Below are 21687 nucleotides of genomic sequence, written 5' to 3'. Positions count from 1 at the left end.
CCCCTCGTTTGTCTGCTCGGGGGGATCTGGTGAGGCTGCGACAGTGGCAAACACAGCCGTGAAATCAGGCAGTGGCTCATGCTGTGCTGGCCTCCAGGCTGGCCCGGGAAGCTCGGCAGCCCCTGGACCCCAGGGGGCTGAGATGTGCCGGCTGTCAGTCGTCCCAGCTTGGGCAGCCCCGAATGCACAGAGGTTGCTTAAACTGGCTTTTCAAGCCCCTGTGGGTTTTTCTGCTTAGTTAATGGGTCGTGTTTTATGTCTGCTGAGGCTGAGCTCCCTGGAGCCGATGTGGCTGTGGGATGAGCCCCAGCCCCGCTGCAGGAGGCTGCCCTGCCCTCCCCACCCGGGCAGATTTTTGGCACAACAAACAACAGGTGCCCCGACAGCCGGGGGTGACCCCATCCCCACTGTGCTCGCCTCCAGGAGCGGGATTTTGTTTAATTAGCGAGCATTCGTCATCACCCCCCCAGCAAATGTTCAGCGGTATTGCTTGGGAAAGGCGTGAAGGCGCAGCCGTGCCAGCCCTCCCTCCGGCATCTGCTGCTGGAGTTCTGCGGGGAAATTTGGGTGTGGGACCTGCTGTGCCGGCAGGCCAGTGGCTGCACAGCCGGGGCCATTCCTGCGTGATGGATAACGAAGGCGAGCTGCCTGAGGCAGGCAGGGATGTGTGGAGTGGTGGGGCTGGGAGCTGCCTGTACCCATCTGGCCAAACCAGCTCGCTCCGGCAGGGCTTGGGTCTGCTTTGCAGCCGTGGTGGTGCCAGCCATGGGCAGAGCCGTGCCATGCTGCCAGATGGAGTGCTGGACCCCAACCGGTGAGACCCTCCCTGCCTCGGCTCCGCATGTCCCAGGGCTGGAAGGAGACCCCGGTTCATTGTACAGGCCCGAGCGGGTTTATAGCAACGGGGCTGGGCTTCCCCACCCCGGCTGCCACCAGCCCAGAGCTTGGTCTTTAAGGTTGTCTTCTCTCTCGGATCTCTCTGGCTTTTGCATTTCGTTTGAGCTTTGAAAAGGCCACGCTGCAGTTTCATCCCTGGCTTCCCACAGCGATCTGCTGGGGCTCCAGCTGACCGCCCTATGTACCCACGCAGTGGTGGCCAGGGGTCCCTGGGGATGGTCACCCACCTCGGTAGCACCTTGGGCTTGCACTGGGCTCCAGCCGGTGGGATCTGGGGTCTGCAGTGCTTGGCAAACCTGGTGCTTTGCTCCCCAAAACTGTGCCGAGAAGGGCCCAGGGCAGCTGCGACAGCCGGGCTGGGGCTGTCCTCATCCCCAGGGACGCAGCAGCTGAAGCTGAAGTCAGGGTCCAAGGTAAGCAAAGGGCAGGACAGGCTGGGACCTGCCCTGCACAGGGCTGTGCTGTGCAGCCGGGGCGCGGGCAGCTCCCGGGATGGTCTGGATGGGACCCCCCAGGTCAGACAGCCCCATTAGGGATGATGCAGGGGGTAGATTGACTTCTGGACCCAGCCAGGAGGGCTGAGCAAGGTCAGCGTCGCTCCGTTGGAGTGCACAGGCTGATGTTCAATGGATGTAAATCCCCATGGAGCATCGGGGTTTGCTGAAGCCCCCCACCAGCCTGGGGCTGTGAGGTGGTTTGAATGGTGGGAGGAAGGGAGCGGGGTTGCTGAGTGCTGTAACCTGACAAAAAGCACCCCTGGGAGCCGGGGCGGTGAAGCAGGTGCAAACACTCACCGAGCTTGGTATGGGATGTTTGTGTTGGGGTATAAAATGCATTTCATGCCAAATCCAGCCCAGCCTCCACCGTGCTGCTCTCCAAAGGATTGGCATCCCCCCCAGCCCATCGTCCTCCGCCCCAGCCTGCTCTCAGCCTCCTTGGTGCCTGGGCACAGAGAGGTGAGCTGGCCAGGACGACTCCTGTCCTCCCTGAATGGCGGAGGGACAAACCCAGGGCCTGCGTGAGGAATCATGCAGTGGTGCAAAGGGATGCAGAGCAGTCCCTGCAGCCATGTCCAGCCCTTGCTTCCAGTGTGGGGTGGAGGAGGGAGAAGACATGGTCCAGCTGTCCAGGATACCGCTGTCCTCCTCTTCCCTTGCTCTGCTCACTGCTTAATAAAGACAATTCCTCTGGTGCCCCGCAGCCCCCGTGACATCCCTGGGTGCTTCTGCTGCTTCTCCCTGCCAGCTGTGGGCAGCGGATGAGGGCACAGCTTGGCGTGGGCCCCCGCATGCCAGGACTGGCAGACCCATGTCCCCACAGGCAGGCTGGGGACGCGGGGGTTGCACGGGGACAGGCACTCAGGAATGTTGTTTTTTCCATCCCGGTTTCCGTCAAGGTAGTAAATCAGTGCTGCAAAAGGCTTTTGTTTTCCCCAGCACGCTGCCGGCTGCTGTGCCTGCCAGCCCCTGCCTCCCCAGAGCCAGGATGCGGCCATCCTTGCCCACACTCCCAGGGCTTGCTCCGGGGATGGGGTCCGTCCTGGCCCAGCAAGGCTGGGGTCCTGTCATGCCAAAGGAGGTGACCTGGCATCTTCTCTCTCCTCCTGGCAGGGATTTCCAGGGAAGCAATGACATCACACCCCAGTTCCCTTGCATCCCTTCCCTGGGTGCTGGCCGCCCTTGGCCCCTGCGGAGAAGGTTTTTCTCCATCCATCCTGCACAGCCCAGCTGCATCCCTCTCGTGTCCATCCCCTCCCTGCTGGGAGCAGGGAAGGATGTCGGGGTGGCATGGGGTGACATCGAGCTGGCCCCAGCCCTGCGAAGCTTTTTACTGGTGGGGTCCCCGTACAGGGCGGTCACCCCGTAAGCAGCTCGGCCGTGCCTCCCCCGCACATGGCTCGGCAGCACTTCCCGGCCAGGTACCCGGGGAGCTGGGGCGGGGATATTGGGTTGCAGCAGATGGGAGAGAGTCCGGGCACAGGGTGACCCAGGCATGGCTCCAAATGCCGCTGGGTGACAGCTACACTGCAAAGACGTCTCCCGTATCAGCTGCGGAGGCAGCGCTCCCTTAAAGAAACACAGGGCCCCCCCAGGGATGTGTGGTTGCCCTTTGGGGATGCAGCTGACCCGGGCTCCTTGCCCCGTGTGGTGCCACAGAGGGGCAAAGTGCCACGGGGGGGAAGGTGCCACAGGGGGAAGGTGCCCAGCTCCCCCGAGGGGACATTCAGCTGCTGGCACAGGGAAGGTGTGAAGATCCCCAGATGTATACATTGCGGCTGGGCTATTTTGGAAAGGGACGGAGCCAACCTTGTGACCGGAGCTGGGGACTGCAAGTCTGGACAGCAGGGTCCTGCCTGAGTGACAGCAACCCGCTGCCTGACCTTGGGGAAACCCGAGAGCCCCGCTGTGCTGGGGACAGCTTTCGCACCCCTCCCCACCCCCGTCCCGGCTTGTTTAATGATGACGAAAACCAAGCGTTAGGCAGCAACGTGGCTGGGGACAACACGGGAAACCGGGGACAGAGCCCAGGCTTGGGTGCAAATCCAACCCCCACTCTGGGGCATCCCTGTGGCTGGGCCACCCGTGGTCCCCAGGGCTGTCCTGGAGGTGCACCCCATTTTTTTAAATAGCTGTGCCACCTCCCGCCCCTGTGCTGTGGCTGGGACAGGACTAGCCCAGGCCACTGCAGTCCCCCGGGTCCCCGGCTGGGTGCCGGGAGCAGACAGAGATGCAGACTTTCTGCAAGCCCCATCTCCTTTGGGCTCGGGAGCCTGAATGCCAGCAACGCCTGCCAAAAATATTTGTGTGGGAGGTGGAAAGTTAACTTTAGTTTTCCTTTTTTCAATGGCAGGGGGGTGGCAGGGTGTGAGAAAGGCAGGCGGGGGGGCTGTGCATCACCCACCAGCGAGTGGGCAGGGAAAGACAGCCGAGCAAAAGGTCTCCCTGCTGCCAGATTTTAGCACTTTGTGAATTGAAGGATTTTTTTTTTTTTTTTTATTCTTCCCTCCCCTGGCACCATTTTGCAGCTTCTCACAGGGACTTGGTGCTGCCAGGGAGCGCGAGGTGCTTCCCCCGGGGGGCACGGCCGGGCAGCGGCTTGGTGGGGCTGTGAGCTGGGCACCAGCGCCCGGCTCGCACATCCCTTGCTCTCCGGTTTGGTGCTGCGCCCGTGAAATGGTGCCCGAAATGACCCCCACACCCCTTTACAGCCTCATTCTGCAGGCAAGGGTCTGCACAGGCGGGCGGTTGTTATCTCAGCCTGGTTTTGTGGACGTGGCTGGTGATGCCGCTCCTCTTTGCTGGTGCAATGACGCACCCGGGGTGTGTATACCCATCCTACCCGGCCGGTCTTTGAGCAGACAGGATCAGCCCCACAGTGTTTGCTAGAGATGCACGTTACCCATAAATAAGTCCCTTCCCTTGCAGAGCCCAAGAGCCGTGTCCCGAGGCGAAGCTGGCTACGCTGCCAGCAGCTCCGCCGCCGTTCCCCTGCCGCGATGCCAGGCTCAGACTGGCCCCCAGCAAGGCAGCAGACCCGTGACTCGGTATTTCGGCGGCGTGGGCAGCCCTGTCCCCGCAGTGTGTCCTTGAGGAACGCCGCCACTCGGGTCTCGCCAAGGAGGGGTTTGCCCAGGGAACGCTGGGATGGTGGGCGCCCGTCCCTGGGATATGCCTATCTGCAGAAAGCGCCCGCGAAATGGAAGAGGGTGGCTTTGGAAGACGATTTTCAAGGCAGTACAGGCTCGCCCAGCAGACTGTCAAGGCAGCTCCGGTGTAGGATGGGCGGGAGTCGTGCTGCCGGAGAAATCTTCTCCCTACAGATGGGGCAAGGGGGTGGGAGCGGGGAGGCAGCAGAGCCGCTCCGAGAGGCTCTCCGCTGACCCGGGCTGGGCTGGCGCTATTTTTGGCAACTTTCTCTTTGTCCTCATTTGAGATAAGCCAGCACCCTCCAGCTCCCCCAACTTGCCATGTTTCTAAGGAAAGCTGTGGGTGGCTTCCCGCAACTACTGGGGTCCTGAATTACATAAAGAGCAGGGTGAGATTCCTTTTTCAGAGAGAAACATTGACATTTTCCCCACAGGAGCTTCTTGCAAATCCGTGTTGAATAATTGCAGCAGAGCAAGGCAGGAGGAAGGATTTCAGAAAGGGCAGAAGATTTCCTTTGGGCATTCTCAAAAAAATGCAGCCTTGCATTTGGGAAATGCCCGAGCGCCTGTTCAGCAGCAAAGCTTTCACTGGCTGTTTTCAAATCTGCCTTCGTTTCCAAAATAACCTTGCTAAGGACGGGAAAAGTTTTGCAGACAAGCTGTACGAGCCCCAGATGAAGCTGCAGGCTGTATTCCTGCCTGAGCTCAACCCGCGGCGTTGACCTAGTGCATTTTCTTATTTCACCAAAAAAATCTTGCAATAACTCAAGGAGGGTTTTGGTTTCGAGCAGAAGCCTCTTTTCCTCCTCAGCTGGCTGTTAGGCTGGGAAATCCATCATGGTCTGTGTACCGTGGGCTCTGCGGGTCTCCCAGCAGCGGCGGTGCCCGGCGGGCGCTTCCCCGGGACCCAGCCTTGCAGCGAGCGGGGCTGGGCGATGCTGCGCTGAGCGGCTGCCGAGGACTCACGGCACAGGAATTTCCCCCGTATGCTGTAACCCGTATCCTGCCCCGGGAGCGATGACATCCCCCGCTCCCAGCTGATACCTCGCCTCTCGGCTGTGTCGGTGTGTGTGTTCATCATTCAGCAGGATTTATGCTCAGCAGAAGGGAAGTGGGTCCGTCTGCGCTTGTCCCAGCACTGCATGAGTCACGCAATGGTTAAACATGGCTTTGTTAGCTGGATGCTGGGAATTTTGCTTTCCAGCAGGATGGAGGTGGGAGCCAGAGCTCCTGCTAACCCCGAGCAAATCCCTGTCTGCAGGGAATGGGCTTCTTCCCCGAAGGCTCCCACCTCCTGAGCAGCAAACGTCCCCCAGTGCTGGCCACAAACGGGGGTCTCTGCGGCCACATCTGGGCTGCCAAAGCAAAGGGAGCCGGGCACCGTGCTCCGGCCCTGGGTGCTGCCCCCGGGGTGAGGACGGATGGGCGAGGGTGCTGGGGTGGTGAGCGTGGCATTGGGTGGGCTGCTGGGGTGGGGGCATTTCCAAATGAGCTGGTAGGGAGTGTTTGCACCTCAGAAGGTCCTTCCTTGTGGGGAGTGGTGCTGGGGCTGGAGCCCAGGCTGGGGGTGCCAGGAGCTGCTCTGCTGGCTGCGGCCAGAGAAATCAGTGCATGCACAAGCATCCTAACGCTCCCCCTTCCCCTCACACAGGTCTTTAGACACTGCTCCTCTGCCCGCCTGGACAAGGGGAATTCCTGCAAAATCCTCCTTGGTGACGTGTGTCCTCCAGGCAAATCCCTGTGGCTGGGTTTCTGAAAACTGCCCGCTTCCGTGGCGTCGTGCTTGGTCCTCCTGCCTGCAAGAGGATTAAAGCTGGGCTTGCACCCGGCACATGGCCATCTTGCCTCTCGGATGCTGCCCGTGCTCCGAGGGACGCTGCCGGGGACGAGCCGGCCCCCCAGCCATGCGGAGTGGGTTTGAAGGGCTGTGGAGCGCCAGCGAAGGAAAGCGGGAAAGATGCTGAAGGCAAAGCTCCGGCAGCCCTGCCTGCAAACCCAGCCCGGCTGCCCCACACCCGGCAAGGCTGTGCAAAACCCGTGTGTCTGTGGGACGGCCGAGGGGGACACCGAGGGGGACACCGGCTGTTGGCAGGAGAGGGGGAGCAGAGGCGGGCAGAGGTGCCGTCAGCTCTGGGATACTCCTGCCTCCGATCTGGTCGAGCAGAAGGGATGGACAGGGCTGCTCGGAGGGAAGGCAAGCGGGAGCTGCCGGCGGGAGCCCGGGGGGCTCAATGGGGATGCACCGGGTCCCACATTGGACAGTGGCAGCCTGGCCTCGGTGGCCGAGCCTGCAGCCCCCCCAAAATGCCCCAGCTCTGCCCCAGAGCTGCCCCCCACAGCACCCAGCCCCATGGCCGACCCCAGCCAGGAGTGGAAAGTGGTGAAGATCCAACGGGTCCTCATCAACCCCATCGGTGAGCCGAGGAAAGCAGGTAAGAGAAACCCCCTTTGGCCACCATCCCGCATCCCAAAAAGCACTGCTGTGATCCCAGTGCCAGGGCTGCCGCTGCACGGCACAGTGGTGGGAACACCCAGCTCTTCCCAGCGCAGGACCTCCGCTGGGTTAGCGGTCCCAGGCTCCCGGCGAGCCGCTGGGACTTTTTTAGCTTGAGATGATCTCTCTGCCCTTAAAAATAAGGAGGAATCCGTGGCTTTTCTCGGGAGGGGGGTGGGAAGGCAGCGGGTGGGTTCCCACGGTCTCCGAAAGCTCAGCTGAACCCCGAGTGTGGCACAAGCCGGGTGGGCTTCCTGGCCCTCACCCTGGCCTCGGGGCTCGACAGGACCCTGCCAAAAGGAGGGTGATGAGGGCCAGCTCCTGGGGCACTGCCTGGGACAGGGACACCTCTCCCCAGTTGGTCAGGGCAGGGATGGCCCAGCATTCGTTACGTGGCTTGGGGCCATCTCTCTTTCAGCTCCCAGTTTAAAAATTAAGCACTTTATTTCAGGCTGGTTGGTTCCTACAATGCTCTCTGCCATTGCCTCGCTTCACAGCCCTGTTTCGCAGCCACTCCTCTCTGTGACTGTCCCTTCAGCCACAGGGACACAAATACAGGCACATATCTAGGGTTACCACAGCCACTCCCATGCCTGGACCTCCCCACCCGGAGAAGATGCTCCCACAGGATCAGACCCATCCTCTTACAGGCATTTTTAAACCCTGCTTCCACCCTTCTTTCTATTTTGCTCCTGCCCAGCTGTTATCGCAGCTGCCACGCGGCGCCGGGGCCGGTGTGTCACTGTCCCCATGGGATGGTGTTATCGGATGCTGCTACTCTGCTCAGAGCCTGGTTTTCCCAAAGCAGCCCCCAGGATGGGGAGGGACGGGACTGGCCGGGGATGCTCAACATGAACCTGGTGTCCAGAATCCATCCCCTGCGTTTTTGGAGTGTCAGACGTCCTCAAAACCAGTGGCTCCCTGGATGGGACAAGGGCTGCGAAGCTCAGCCAAGCCCTTTGGCTCACTGCTGCCCCGGCAGCTCCCCGGGCCGTACGGGCGTCGTGTTTCAGGGCTCAGCGCACAAACCAGACGGACCCAAATAGGCTTCCCATTTCTCACTCTGCTCTGGGATGGCAGATCTGCGGCAGGGAAAGGTCAGGCCTGCCTGACTCTGTCTAGGCTCAGCATTTTCCTAACCCGCGCCACCATCCAGCACTTTTGCTGCCAGCCTGGAATTTTAAAGTAACTCAACAGGTTTGTTGGAAAGTTTGTCTGTCCCGTTTCCTCCCCCTCCAAGTGAGATCACCACCAGCCGCTGCCTGCGGGACCCGTCAGACTTTCCAGAGCCTCCGGGCAGGATGTCGCTGAGGGTCCTGAGCGCCGGCAGCAGTGCAGGAACCTTGCAAAAAAACCTGCAGCTTTGCGAAGAGGAGGTTTGGTTCAGAGCAGGGATGGCGGCAGAGGAGGGAGGGAAGGGCAGGTTCCACTGCAGGTGGCAACGGCGCTGCCTCTGCAGCAGGGTGCTTGCAGGAGCATCCCGGGGAGGTGCTGGGGATTTGCTCCTCTTCTCCTTGGCTGGCTGCGGGTAAAATGCACACAGGCACCCACACACGCACACCCTGTGCAGCTCCTGCAAGAGAAAGGGGTGCATCCATCCCCACCCAAAATCATGCAGGGGTGGTCCCGCGAGCTGGGCGCCAAGCAGGTGCCCCCCGAGCGGTGCAGACCCACCCAGGCAGGGCCCGGGTGCCCCTTTGGTCCCCATCCAGCAGCCCAAGGCCAGGCTGGCTGCTCCCAAATATCCGGCGCGGCGGCCCGAGCTGGTTGGCACCTCTCGGGGCAGGCTGGGGAGCGCAGGAGCCCCGGGTAGAGGCAGCGGCTGGGAGATGCAGGAGGCAGGACTGGTTTCTCTGTCTGGTGTGCAAATAAACAGAAGGTTTCGCTCCCTGGGGGCTGCCGAGCCAGCGCCAGTCTCCCTCAAAAACCAGAAAAGCACAAAAAAGCAAAGAGGGGCAGGAAGAAAGGAAATTAGAAAGGCAAAAAATAAGACCAAGAGCTCATCCTGCGGTGTGGACAGGGGCGGGAGGGGGTGAGGCTGGTCCCAATGCCTGGGAGCTCGGCAGCCCCAGCGGGAGTGGGGTGGTGGATGTGGGAGGCGATGCTGGCTCCCCAGGAATCATCTCGCCCAAGGCTGTAGTCCCCATCACTGGGAGCAGACCACCGCTGGGCTTTCGGTGCTCTTCCCAGGGGTCCCCAGGGTGGTGACACCGGTGCTGGATTTTTGCCCAGCTCCAAGTGCCCCAACTCTTTAGGGATGGGGGAAGCCGGCAGCGAGGGGGAGGCCTGGGTGAGGTGCTGCAGGTCCCCAGCAGTGCTGGGAGGAGGGAAAGGGGGTGAGGGCTGGGGTAGAGGGGATGCTCAGGGCTGGGAAAGGGGGATGTGCAGGGCTGGGAAAGGGGGATGTGTAGGGCTGGGAAAGGGGGATGCCCCAGGATGGGATACGGGGATGTGCAGGGCAGGGATATGGGGATGCCCCGGGCTGGGCAAGGGGATGCCCCGGCCGCTCTCACCCCGGGGCTCGGGGCAGAGCCAGCCGGGACGGGAAGCGGCGGGGCAGGGCCGCCGGGAGCAGCCGAGGCGGCGGCCGGTGCCGTCGGGGAGGGGGACCCGGTCCCGTCCGGTCGCTCGGGCGGGGCGGGCAGGGGCAGGGCCGTCGGGACCCGCCACCCCCCGGCCCCGTCCCCCGCCCGCCGCCCCCCCCCTCCCCGGGCCCGCTCCGAGGGCGGAGCTGCCGCAACTTTCCTGCCCGCCGCCTCCTCCCCGGTGCAGTCGGGCTGCGAGGGGCGGCGGCGGCACCGGCACCGCGGGTAGGGCCGGGGCTGGGGGGGGCCGGGGCAGGGACCGGGGGGCCGGGGGGGCCCAGCGCAGAAGCGGGGCGGGGGGGAGTGGGAGCGCAGAGGGGGGTGACCGGGGATCTGGGGATGTGCAGGGGTGCTGGGGGCTGGCAGTGCACCGGGGGGGGGTGTGGGGGTCCGGGGGTGCACGCCCACCCCCCCGTGGGGTGCTGATGGTGGGCGGAGAGCAGGGGAGTGGAGCCGCAGAGAGCCCCGGGGGGAGAGGAGGGCTACGGGGGGTTTCTCTGCCGGTAAATGAGCCGGGCGGGTGTCGGTTCCCTCTGCCCACAGCCGAGGGTCCGGCACGGGGCGTGGGCGGCACAGCGGGGGGCCGTGGGGGGCCGTGGGGGGCCGTGGGGGTCCCCCCCGGGGCTCAGCAGGGTCGTTCCGCCCAGCTCTGCCAAGCGTCTTCCCAGGCAATGTCCCCTGTCCCCCCCGGCGGGGACGTGTCCCCTTCCCTGGCCGTGCCACCCGGCGCTGGAGACACGAGGTCTGTCCCTCCGGCTTGGCAGCCAGCGGGATGGATCCCTTACGCGTTGTGCAAGGGACAGGCGAAGGCCCCGTTTCGTCCTGCTGCCCTCCCCGCTCCCTCCATCCAAGCCGAGCCAGATGACCTTCTCTCGCCAGGCCAGTGCCTCCGGCTCATGGCAGCAGCCCGGCGGGGCTGTCACCAGGGCCCCAGCAGCCCGGGATGTGTCGCGGCGAGTCCGAGCACCGGCAGGTGTAGGGGAGCTGGGACTCACCTGCCAGGCGGGATGGGGTCCCCGTGGTACCCGACCATGGGATGGGCTGGCTCTGCTGCGTGCCAGGCAGATGGATGGCAGGGCAGCCTGGAGGAGGTCTGCCTGGCTCCAGCCTCCTTTTGCAAAGCTAAAAGCTGAATTTTGGCCAGCTGGGGAAAGGTGCTGCCTCCACTTCTGCTGTAGCAGCAGCCTCTTCTTCCCCAGTGCAGATGCACGCGGGGCTGGGGCTGCTCGCTGCATCCCCTCGGCTCAGCGTGCCCCGGGGAAGCGGGGCTGGGGCAGGGGCAGCCAGTCCCTACTAAAGAGCAAAACCCCCCCCAGCCCCTTTTCCTCCTCCCCACGGGTGGCAGATGGGTGCCCTGGGGCTTGGTGCTTGGAGACTGCGGGGCCATTTTCGGCAGGATTTGAGTGCTGAGCACCAGGCAAGGCTGGGGCATGGCTGCGAGCCGGGAGGAGCATTGGGAGGCAAACAGCTCCAAATCCAGCAAAGCCCTTGTGAACAGAGCGCAGGGAAAACTTGCAAGCGCATCGAATTTTCTCGCTGTGCCAGATTTTGTCACTGGCAAAGGCACCCGAGAGGAGAGGCCCGGCATGGTGCGCCCTGCCAGGCAGGCGAGGCTGCTCCCACCACGGCACCCACCGCTTGAGCCGGGGCTTTTTGGGTCTGCAGGGCCAGCATGGATAAAAACTTCATGGAGGTTTTATATCTGGGATATAGGAGGGTTGGAAGGTGGGAATGAGGCAGAAAATTGCAATATTTTTATCCTTGTTCGAATCATATCTGTTTCTAGCTAGCTCAACTGCCTGTCTGTGCTACCCTCCTTGTTTTCCTAGCAGCAGATTATTTGGGATAACTCAGGGAGCTGTAGGGAAGCACAGACTTAAATGTGTGTGGGTTAGTGCGCATTGCAAAAAATCCTGCACAGCTGGAGTTGGGGCAAAAGGCCAGTTGGCTTCTTTGCCAAAAAAACTGCTTACATTTCTTCGGTGTCCAAGGCCCTCAATGTTTGGGTGAAAGCACTGGATTCCCCCTCCCCAGCACCGCCCGGCTGTAGGTGTGCGTTCGGGTTCCTGGCAGGGAGGTGGCACGGTGGTGGCGTGCGTCCCTCTGGAGTTGGGATTTGTCTCAGTTTAATTCTTAGTTTTGCTGGTGGGGTTTTGCCGTTTGGGTTGACCCACAGCAGCCCAAGAAATGTTTGGAAAGAAAGAAAAGCGCCTGCTGGTTATAGATGGTGGCTGCTGCGCTGTGTGAAGGTGGATTTGGGGTTTCTGCCTGGCCCTGGGGCCAGTGGGCCATCCTGAGCATCCTCCTGCGAGCTGGCCAAGGTGGGCCACAGCGCTGGGATGGCCGAGCATCCAAACCAGGAGCAGGCTAGGGCTCGATTTTGGAGTCATCTGCCAGCCTTGAGTCCAAGATTTCACACAGCCTGTTGCATCCCGCCAGCCCCACCAGGACTCCGATACCTCTTGGCTTCTCTGCACAAGGACTTGTCACCATCACGCCTGGTGCTCGCAGCCGCCCAGACCTGCAAGGTGGCAGCTTCTAAGTTGCTGGTTTTCTTCATGTGACATCCTGGCCACATCAAGACCGGCAACTGAATCTGTCAGCTCAGAGAGCCCTGGGGTGTCTCCCCTCCCTGCAATTTGGGGCCAAATCCTCATCTCATTCCAGCTTTTGGAGTTGATGTCGGGGCAGGGCAGGCCACAAGCAGGGTCTGATACATCCTTCACCATCATTTGGGGTCAGATGGTGACTCCGGCCTTTGCTGGCTGGACTGCAGATGCTCTGCAGTAGCGCTGTGCGGGGGGACCCATCCTTTGCATGGAAAACTGAGCTGGAAGGAAATTTTTTTTCCCATCTGGCCAGGAGGGGAGAGCAACAAAAATGTCTTTCATCACCTTCGTCATCCTCGCTCCAGAGGAGAGAGCGCAGTACGTGCTGCGGGAAGGATGACTGACAGCTCGGTAAGAAGTTGTTAAGCTCTGCACTTGGGGAATGTTGCTGGAAGTAACCCCTGGAGCAAAGGGAAACCTATGGAACAAGTGCCTATATAAATATATAGATAGAGGTCTATAGGTTCCTCTGGCTGGAGCCAAAGTGCATTGCACCGAAATAGCACTCGGGCGCTGTCGGACGGCTGCTCACATGCCCCGGGAGCCCAGCGATCCTGTGGGGCACAGGGAGCGTCTCCTTCCCTCGCATCCCTGGACCGCAGGGCTGGGGGCTGCCGGGGGACGCCCAGCGCAGGGACGCGGCAGCGGAGAGGGCTGGTGGGGCTGGGTTCATTGTTCTTGGAAGAAGGTGGGACATTTGGAGAGGGGAGACGTTTCCTTCCCGAAGGGCAGCGTGGTGGCGAGCTGGTGCGCGGCGTGGGAAGGAAGGAAGGAAGAGCGCGAGAAGAGCCAGTCACCCTTTGGATTTTGGACTGGACTCCTGTTAATGGGCGGAAGCTGGTTTCCAGTGCCGTGTGAGCCCCGGGTGCCCTCAGCCGCGCATAGTTTTGCTTTCGCCTCCTCCCCGTGCCACTCGGGCTGCCTTCAGCCCTGCATCCCTCCTCCTCCTCCCCAGCACTTGGACATTTTCAGCACATTGAGCTCTCTCCCGCCTGCCCGGGGCCAGGGGGAAGCACCCACCCAGAGCCCACCTGAGGCTCCCTGGCTGGCAGGGGACGGTGGGGAAGGACGAAAGGATATTCCCTGCAGTTGGGAGGGGAGCGAGGGGTGCAGGACCCTCCCCGGCTGATGGGGGTCCCTCCGGCCACCGCGGCAGATGGCTAAAGATCGAATAACCTCATCCTACGGCTCAGACGGCGGGGAGGAGGGATGGAGGTGGTCCCTGCCCTTCGGCTGGGGATGGGATGTCACCCGGGGTTGAGCGATGATGAGCCGCATTTGCAGCGGTGCCTGCAGAGCTGGGTTGCAGGGCTGCAGGGTTCGTCTGTCCATCCACCCGTCTGTCTGCTGGGCTGTGCACGGCTGTGCAAGCAGGGCGGTGTACAGGGTTGTTCTCTGCAATTTCCTCTGGCCTGCCGGAGGCTTCGGTGCTCTCCATCCGTGCGATAAAAATTAGATGTGAAGAGCAATTATTACCCCTCCCATCCCCATTAGTATCCTGAGGGATTCGTTTCCAGTGGGCTCAGGTGGAGCAGCTCGGGAATGGCAGGGGCAGAGCGGCTCCTGGAAGCACGTACAGGATGGGGGGGCTGCAAGGCGATGATGGGAGCAGATGCCAGGCGGGGGATTTCGGGTGGGGGGGCTCCCACCTAGCAATAACGCCTGGCCTGGAGGGAAGCCTGTGCCCGGGGCGTCAGCAAGGGATGGGGATACCTGGGGGCAAAATCCCAGGGGACAAATCCTGGTGCTCGTCCCAGCTACACAAGAGTGTATCCAGCGGCTAGTCCAAGCAGGAATGGGCTGGCCAAGAGCTGAGTCATCCCTCCAGCGCGGAGGAGATCCCCCAAGGCCCCTTGGTTGCTGTTAAAAGGCAGTAGCAAGAGCGGGAGGCTGCGAAATGGCTCCGCCGAGAGCTCAGCTTCTTAGGCGGCCTCGGCCTCCGAGGAAGTGGGGATGCTCGGCTCGGAGCATGAATTTCACAGACAACTGGAGCCTGTGGCTTATTTCTCAATGGCTCCTTGGCTGTATTTCTCCTCCATTTCAGAGATAAAGGCGGTGAGGGTGACCCCGTGGAGCGGGAGCCGCGGTGCTGGCCGCCCTCCAGCCAGCCCGGCCGGAGGAAACCGCGGCCCCGCTCTGTGCCGCCGCCAAAGCAAATAGAAATGGGGCATTAAACAATGCTGGGCGCTAACCGGGGGAGATGTTGGCCGCCGGCATCGCCGCTGTGGACGGGCTTCTCGTCTCCAGGAGAGAGTTTCCACTGGCATCTCTGCCTCCTCTCCCCCATGCCCAGCCAAAACCCTCTTGTCGGGCAGCCCGAAGGCTTCATCCACCCTCCTCCTCCTCCTCTCCAGCTGCTCCAGGGAGGCAGAGCCATTCTGCACGCCTTGGCGGTGCTGGGGCCAGGGCAAGGACTTGCTGAGTGCTGAGGGAGGTGGGAGGGATGAAGGGTAGGAAGAGGAGATGCCCAGCTTGCAGCAGCCCTCCTGCTTCACCGTGGGCTCGCTGGAATGATTTGGCTTAGTCATTCATCCCTTCCCTCACTGGTAGGCTGAGCCACTGCTGAAAATATCCTGGAAGGCTCCCAAGCGGCACAGAAGGCAAGAAAATGAGAAACACATGAAGGAAGGGATGGGAAGGGAAGGGAAGGGATGGGAAGGGAAGGGATGGGATGGGAAGGGAAGGGGAGCGGGTGCTGTCAGCACCCTGAGGAGTGGGGCTTGGGGCGGGTGGCCCTGGCCACCCACCTCCCTGCAGGGGCCAGAGCAGGGACACCCCATCACAGCCATCCTGGCAGCGCCTTTGGGGAGGGGGCTGCACCCTTGGTGGGTGCTGGGGTGACACTGATGTCTGTCCCCGAGCAGTGACGCTGATGTCTGTCCCCGCACTGGTGTCTGTCCCCGAGCAGTGGCCTCAGCAGGGCTGGGGACGCTGCCCTTCCCGCGGGCACTTTAGGGCGCGCTCATAGGAAATTGCTCACCCCGAGAAAATGTGTTCCCGGCAGCTCCACATCCTTTTGGCCTTCGGGAAGGGCTGGTGCCCTGACCTTTTGGCCAGCACATGAGAAGCCCAGTGGCACTCCGGCCACTCACCGCAGGGCTTTCGCCGGGCTTTTAGCACTTTGCTTTTAGCATTGGCGTAGGCTCCCAAGACATGAGGTTGGTGCCTTGCTGTGGGCTGTGTCTGTGTCCAGCCCGTCGGGATCTGTGCAGCTTCTGTCGGCTGCTGCCATCTCGTGTTGCTCCCTAAGTCAGCCCCCAGATGGGGCTGGCCACTGGCTTTGCCATGAGGTTATGGCAAGCTGGCATCTCCCCACTGATGCTGGGTTTGCTTTTCTGCCCACTCGGGGCTGAGCATGGCAGGATTTGGGGCAAGGGGCCGAGGGACAGATGCTGACCCCTTCCCTGCCTGCTGTCTCTTCGAGCCGGAGGCCAAAACCATGTGAGCTGCAACCTGAGACCTGCCGAAGCCCTTGGAGAAATTCCTTTCCCATACGGTCACCGCAGTGGGACAGGAGGAAAGGTCCTGAGTGCCCCTGGGTGTCTCCTGGGCTTTGCCGTCTGTCCCCCTGGCGTGCAGAGCTGCAGCTCAGTGTCTCAGCTCTGGGTCCCCATCGCCCCTGGACTATGATATCCCCCAGCATACCCCAGCCCCAGAGCATCCCTCCGGCCTTCCCCCAGGTGCCAGGGAAGGGGTTGGGATGCCGAGGGATACCTGGAGGAAGGGCTGCTGGTCCTGGACGGGGAGGACTGGGATCCCATGTCCCCTCTGAGCCCCTCTGAGCCCCCCTAACCCCCCTCTCCCCCTTGCCCAGGTCTCTCCCGCAGTGCCAGCCTCTCCGAGAAGGAGCTGAAGGAGGCAAAGGCACGGAGCCAGAGGATCGCAGCACAGCTCACCACGGCACCCGGCCCCAGCTCCAAGGGCGTCCTGCTCTTCAACCGCCGCAAGCAGCGCGTCGACGGGCTCGCCGAGGCCGGGCATGGCGGGGGGCTGCCGCTGAGCCCTGCGCCCCGGCCTCGGCAAGCAGACATGGAAGAGGGTGAGGGGCAGGGGACAAAGCCAGATCCCAGCCAGCCCAGCACGCCAGGAGAGGAGCTGCGGGCAAACGCCTCCCTGTGCCGGGAGCTGCCTGCTGAAGCCCAGCAGGTCCCACTTAGCATCTACCTGAAGGAGAACATGGCATCGGCCACCACCAACGGCATGCAGGAGCGGGCTGCCGGCGGGATGGAGAGCAGAGTTGGGGGGCTCGGGGAAGTGGGAGCCCCTGCGGGGCTGAGCACAGCGGCTCTTGCCCTGCCACAGAGCCCTGAGGAGGGGAAGAATGGCGAGGTGCCTGATGAGGTGCCCAGCGCGCCGGCGGGGACTGCCACGGGGACAGCATCCCCGGCCGGCCAGCAGCAGAATGGGACATGGGGCCGGCAGTACTACGAGGTCCATCTCACCCTGGCCAAACCCAAGCCTGTAAAGAACCGGACGGCCAGACCCTTTGGCACCCAGACGTCCCCCGCCAGCGGCCAGCCCGCGGAGGGACCTCTTGCTGCTGAGATGCCCCCACCACCCACCTATGCGGAGACCCTGAGCAGCCCCCCGCCACTCACCCGTGTCCGCTCGCCCCCAGCCTACTCGGCCCTGTACCCCCCTCGGGAGCAGAAGATGCTGCCAGGTCCCCCCCTGGGCTATGGGGTGAGCGGACCGAACCCCCTGCCCAAAACGGGGATCCTGGAGGAGTCGGCTGCCCGCAGAGCCAGCAAGAAGTCCATGTTCACCTTCGTTGAGAAGCCAAAGCTGGGCCCCAACCCTGATCTGCTGGACCTGGTCCAGAGCGCAGACAGCAGGAAAAAGCAGAAGGAGCAGGGGGAGCCCAGTGCTGAGGATGAACCCTTCGCCCTTGGGGCTGAAGCCGCCAACTTTGTCCCCAACAACGCAGCCAGGGGCGGGCAGCACCTCCCACCGGCCGACGATGCTCCGGCGTGGTCCTCCTGCCTCAAATCCCCCACCATCCAGCCCAAGCCAAAGCCGCAGCCCAGCCACAACCTCAGCGAAGCGAGAGGGAAGGGGGCTGAGCTCTTCGCCCGCCGGCAGTCCAGGATGGAGAAGTTCATCATCGAGGCTCCCTCCCAGCCCAAGCTGCTGCGGTCCCCGTCACCCACCATGTCCTTGCCTCCCTCCTGGAAGTACGACGCCAACGCTTGCCTGTCGCCCATGGTCTCCAGACACGCCTCCAAGAGTCCCTCCAGGCCCTCCAAAACCCCCCCGGCATCTCTGTATGGCAGCAACCTGATGGAGAACGAGGTCTCCCAGAAGGAACTCGAGATCTCCAAGCACCAGCCCTACCAGCTCCAGTCTTCGCTCTTCATCCTCTCCCCATCCAAGGGGCCAGCGAGGTCCATGCCCCAGGAGGTGCCTCCACCCAGACCCTCTCTTCCCGATGCCTACCCCTACCCTCAGCAAACCTCCTGCCCGACCTCTCCATTGCCTCCTTCCCCCGTTTGGCATCCCCCTGCCGTCCCCAGTGCCGGCCAGACCACCTCCAGCCCCTTCCCTGGCGCTGCCGGGGCTCTGCCCCTGACTCACGGCAGCCGTGCTGGTCCCGGAGCCCCGACTGAGGTGCTGCTGGCCTCCCCGTGCCGCCTGCTGCCGCCCCGAGCGAAGGGGGGCTTCCAGGCACCCCGGCCCTCCTACTCCACCAGGAATGCCGGCATCGAGCCGCAGGTGTGGAAACCTTCTTTTTACTATAAGTAATGGTGGCAGAGATAAAAACACGGGGGTTTTAGGCTTCCCTCTGCCAGCTGAGTCCTCCCTAACCACTCACAGGTGTGCCAAAAGCCAAACCAACCACAAAAAAGGGGAAAAAAAGAAAAGGAAATAGAAAAAAGAAGTAGCTGGGAGGCTGCAGTGCCAGGACCATGGGTGAGACAGGTGCTGCTGAACCCTCGGTGTAATGGGAGCCGAGGGGAGGCGGCAGGAGTCAGGGACGTAGAGCCCACGGGATCCCAAAGAGCCGTCGGGAGCCTGCCCGTCCCACGGGACTGCCGGCACTTTCTTCTCTCGCCTGGAAACTGTACGGAGCATCGCATCTCTGGCTCCGTCCTTTCCTCACCTCCTGCCTTTCCAGCTCTCGTAGTCGGCAGCTGCTGGCTCTGCCCGCTCACCTGCAGCCCCTCTGTCCTGCTGGCTCCTATCGACCTCCTACCAAAGCAAACCCGGAGGGGACACACCACCTTTCCGCCTCACTGTGCCTGCTCCTGTCTCTTTTGCTGCTCCTTCAGGATCTGTCCTCATTTGCTTCCATGCCACGGAGGAGAGCCACATCCCTGGGGGAATGGTGGAGCCCCATGGCACTGGGGACACCGCGGGGTCCCTATCCGTCCCCAGGCTCGGTGCTGGAGCTGGCAGCGCTGCTTGGCACGGCCGGGAGCAAGGGATGTGCCGGGCAGAGGAGGGCAGGGCCAGCTCGGTGATGCTCAGCCTGATGCTCGTGGTCCAGCCTGTGCCTCTGCCCGTCCCTTGCTCCCGCCGCTCTCCCTACAGTAACAAGTTGCCTTTCAACTGTGCTTTTATTTCTCCTGTGTTTTTCTTTTTTTTCCCCCTTCTTTCTGAATACACTCTCTGCGCTGTCAGACCTGGCTCTTCTCTTTCCTGCCAGCTGGGGAGCAGCTGCCGGGCGATGGACCTCCGGGGCGGCGCAGGGGGGTCTCCGCGCATCGCCCAGGGGGAAGCTTTAGGAAGCTGCAGGTAGTGAGAGGTCCTGGGTCATGTTTTGGGCAAGGCTGATTAATTGCAGGCTAAGCCTGCCCCAACCTCCTTGGCTGGTGAGGGGGTGCAGAGGCAAATGCATTTTTGGGGAGCCCTTGTGGGGGGTGCAATGCATGAGGATGCATCCCCAGTTCCCGCAGGGCTGAGCCAGCACGGAGCTTGCCCTGGCACCAGTCCTGCCCCTGTCCCTCTGCTCTGTCCCCTTCATCCCCCCGAGTGGTGCCGGCACTAACCCGCTCTCTGTCCCCCTCCAGGAAAGGCGGCTGTCCCTCCCCGCCTCGCCCACCTGGACGCCCCGGCTGGCGCGGTGCCCGGGCAGCCTGGACGGCTGGGCCAGCCCGGCCTCGGTGCCCGAGCTGGATGAGGGACCCCCAATGTCCCCTCCATGGAGCGAGAGGTCTCTGTCCCCGCTGCGGCAGGACGCCGACCCCCGGGCCAGCCGGCAGATGCAAGCACGGCTCGCCAGGAACATCATCAACGCTGCCCGGAGGAAGAGCTCCTCTCCCAAAGCTGTGGGGCCGGAGGGCTCCCGGCCCTTCACCCCCATCCCCGCCGGCCCCCCCAGCCTGCCCCAGTCCCCCCAGCTGGTGCGACTGGACAGCTCCAGAGCCCCGGCACTGCAGGCTGCCAGCAGCATGCCGAGGAGCCTGGGGAGCCCCTCGCCCACCCACAAAAGCCCCCTGCGATCGCCCCGGGCGGATGGCCCCCAATTTTGTGCCTCCCCTGGTATGCCCCGAGCTGCCTGGGCAGAGGGTCGCCGGCTCCTGCTGCCACCCGGTGTGTCCTGCCCCGTCCCCAGGCTGTCCCCCAGTCCCAAGAGCCCCCTGCCATCCCCTGTGGTGGGTGGGCGATCCTCGGCCAAGCGCTGCACCTCCCGGTCCCCGACAGACTCGGACGTCTCCCTCGACTCCGAAGACTCGGGGGCCAAGAGCCCTGGCATCCACAGCTTCAACCTCTGTCCCCGGGGCTGGACCAGCAGCCTGCGGCTGAAGCCAGGGGGGCTCCCCTCGGGGGCCCCGTGCACCTCCTAGATGAGCTGGTCCCGGCCAGGCCACCCTCTCCCAGGTCCTGCCAGCCCGGGTGATGCCACCCACTGACTCCCCCCAGGGAACACCCCAACCCTCGGGGCTGAGGTCCCCAAAAAACAGTGTCCTCGCTCCCCGGTGGAGCTGCCGTGGTGCCTCGGCGTGCCGGCGGGGTCAGGTGCCTCCCTTTGCCCGCCATCCCATGGCCCAGCTCTATTTTTACCACACTAACCTTTCGGGGTGCGTGGTCAGCAGGCAGAGCAGGCAGCAGGGGGGAGCCAGCCCCTGGCATGGCCCCCTCCCTCCGCAGCCCTGCACCACGGAGCAGGGACGGGGACAGGCTCCGTGGTCCCCTGCGAGTCCCCTGTCCCCAGCACCGGGCTGTCACAGACCCTGGCACCCGGCAGCTCTGCTTTCCTGGGTGGCACGGCTGGTGCTGCTGCCTGCGGGGTCACGGTGTATCCGGCATGGGTGGGCAGTGCCAAGTGGGTGCCGTGGCCAGGGCACCCTCCCACTCTCTCCCAGCCTCCAGATCTGGCTGGTTTCAATTGAAACCAGATTTTGAGGAGGAAAAGTTATTTTTTTTTATTGCAGCCCCCAGCCCCCCAGTTCTTCATTGCCTTCTTTTTTTACTTTTGACCTGTTCTCAAAGAAATTCCCCCAAATCCTTCCCCAGCGACCAAAAAGAGAGCCAAAGTTATTTATTGCCACATCAAGGGGACCATTTACAGGTGCCCTCCCACCCTGCCTAGGCAAAGAGGGACAGCCCCATCTCGTACCCTGTCACTGTCCCCATCCCGGGCTCACCCCATCCCTGTCCCCACCCCTGCGGGATGGAGGGACACAGGGGGACCAGTGGGTGCTGTGGCAGCCAGGGCTGGGGGGAGGAGGTGGGGGGCTGTGGGGGGCCGAAGGAAGTGGTACAGGTTGCAGAGGGTTTGAGGGAGGTGTCAGTGCAGGAGGTGACGCTGAGCGTGTCTTGGGGACGAGCCAGTGTCCCCCTGGGGAGCCCTGCAAGGGGCTGGGGAGGGGGCAGAGGTCCCCAAGGGCAGCGGTGTCGGAGGGAGGCTCAGGGGGGGCGATGGGGAGAGGAGGGCGTCAGGGTGGACAGAGTTACGTGGCAGAGCTGTGGGTGCCTGGGAGGGTGATGGGTCCCCAAAGCACTTGTCCCCACCCAGGGGTGAGCAGGAGCTGGCTGGGCTGCCAGGAGATGCTACAGCAGTGACTGCAGCCACCGCCCAGGGGACACAGCCTTGGTGCCGGTAAGACCAGCACCGAGGAAGGAGAATGCGTTTGGGCTGTTGGGGTTCTGGCACGTTCCCCGTGCAGGGAGCCCCTGTCACCCCTTCCCTTTCCCCGGACACGCTGTTGGAGCCAGCCCATCCCTGTCCCCCGGGGTCCCCCTGCCCTGCAGCCTGCCCTTCCTCTCGCCCCACCAGCCACCACGACCCGCCTTCGCTGAACAGCTGTATACCCAGCTCAGAAATAAACTGCTGTTATCCCACCCAGCCTGGCCTGCCTGGCTCCGATCCATCCCCAAGGTGGCCTGGGCACACGTGGCACATGGCCACTTCCTGCTGCTGCTGCAAAGCCACCATCCTGGTCCCCAAGGGTCAGCTCCGCTCCGTGACAGCATCCCCATCCCCAAGGGTGACCCCTGCTCTGTGCCGGGGTG

General features: G+C 63.0%; 1 protein-coding gene across 2 annotated transcripts in view; it reads left to right on the top strand.

Annotated features, from left to right (window-relative positions):
• The window catches only part of SYNPO (synaptopodin), a 28162-nt gene extending 6642 nt beyond the window's left edge, over positions 1-21520 (top strand). For both annotated transcript variants that reach the window (XM_087753917.1, XM_087753916.1), the window contains exons 2-4: positions 6195-6975; positions 16046-17943; positions 19242-21520. In XM_087753917.1, coding sequence (XP_087610043.1) covers positions 6501-6975; positions 16046-17943; positions 19242-20018 — 3150 coding nt within the window. In that variant the 5' untranslated portion in view covers positions 6195-6500 and the 3' untranslated portion in view covers positions 20019-21520. The remainder of the gene's footprint in view (positions 1-6194; positions 6976-16045; positions 17944-19241) is intronic.
• The last annotated feature ends 167 nt before the right edge of the window (positions 21521-21687 follow it).

Source organism: Nipponia nippon, unplaced genomic scaffold, assembly GCF_047370975.1.
Source record: "Nipponia nippon isolate SJK-2023a ecotype South Korea unplaced genomic scaffold, ASM4737097v1 scaffold_17, whole genome shotgun sequence".
NCBI lineage: Eukaryota > Metazoa > Chordata > Aves > Pelecaniformes > Threskiornithidae > Nipponia > Nipponia nippon.
This window is presented reverse-complemented; position numbering and strand designations above follow the sequence as displayed.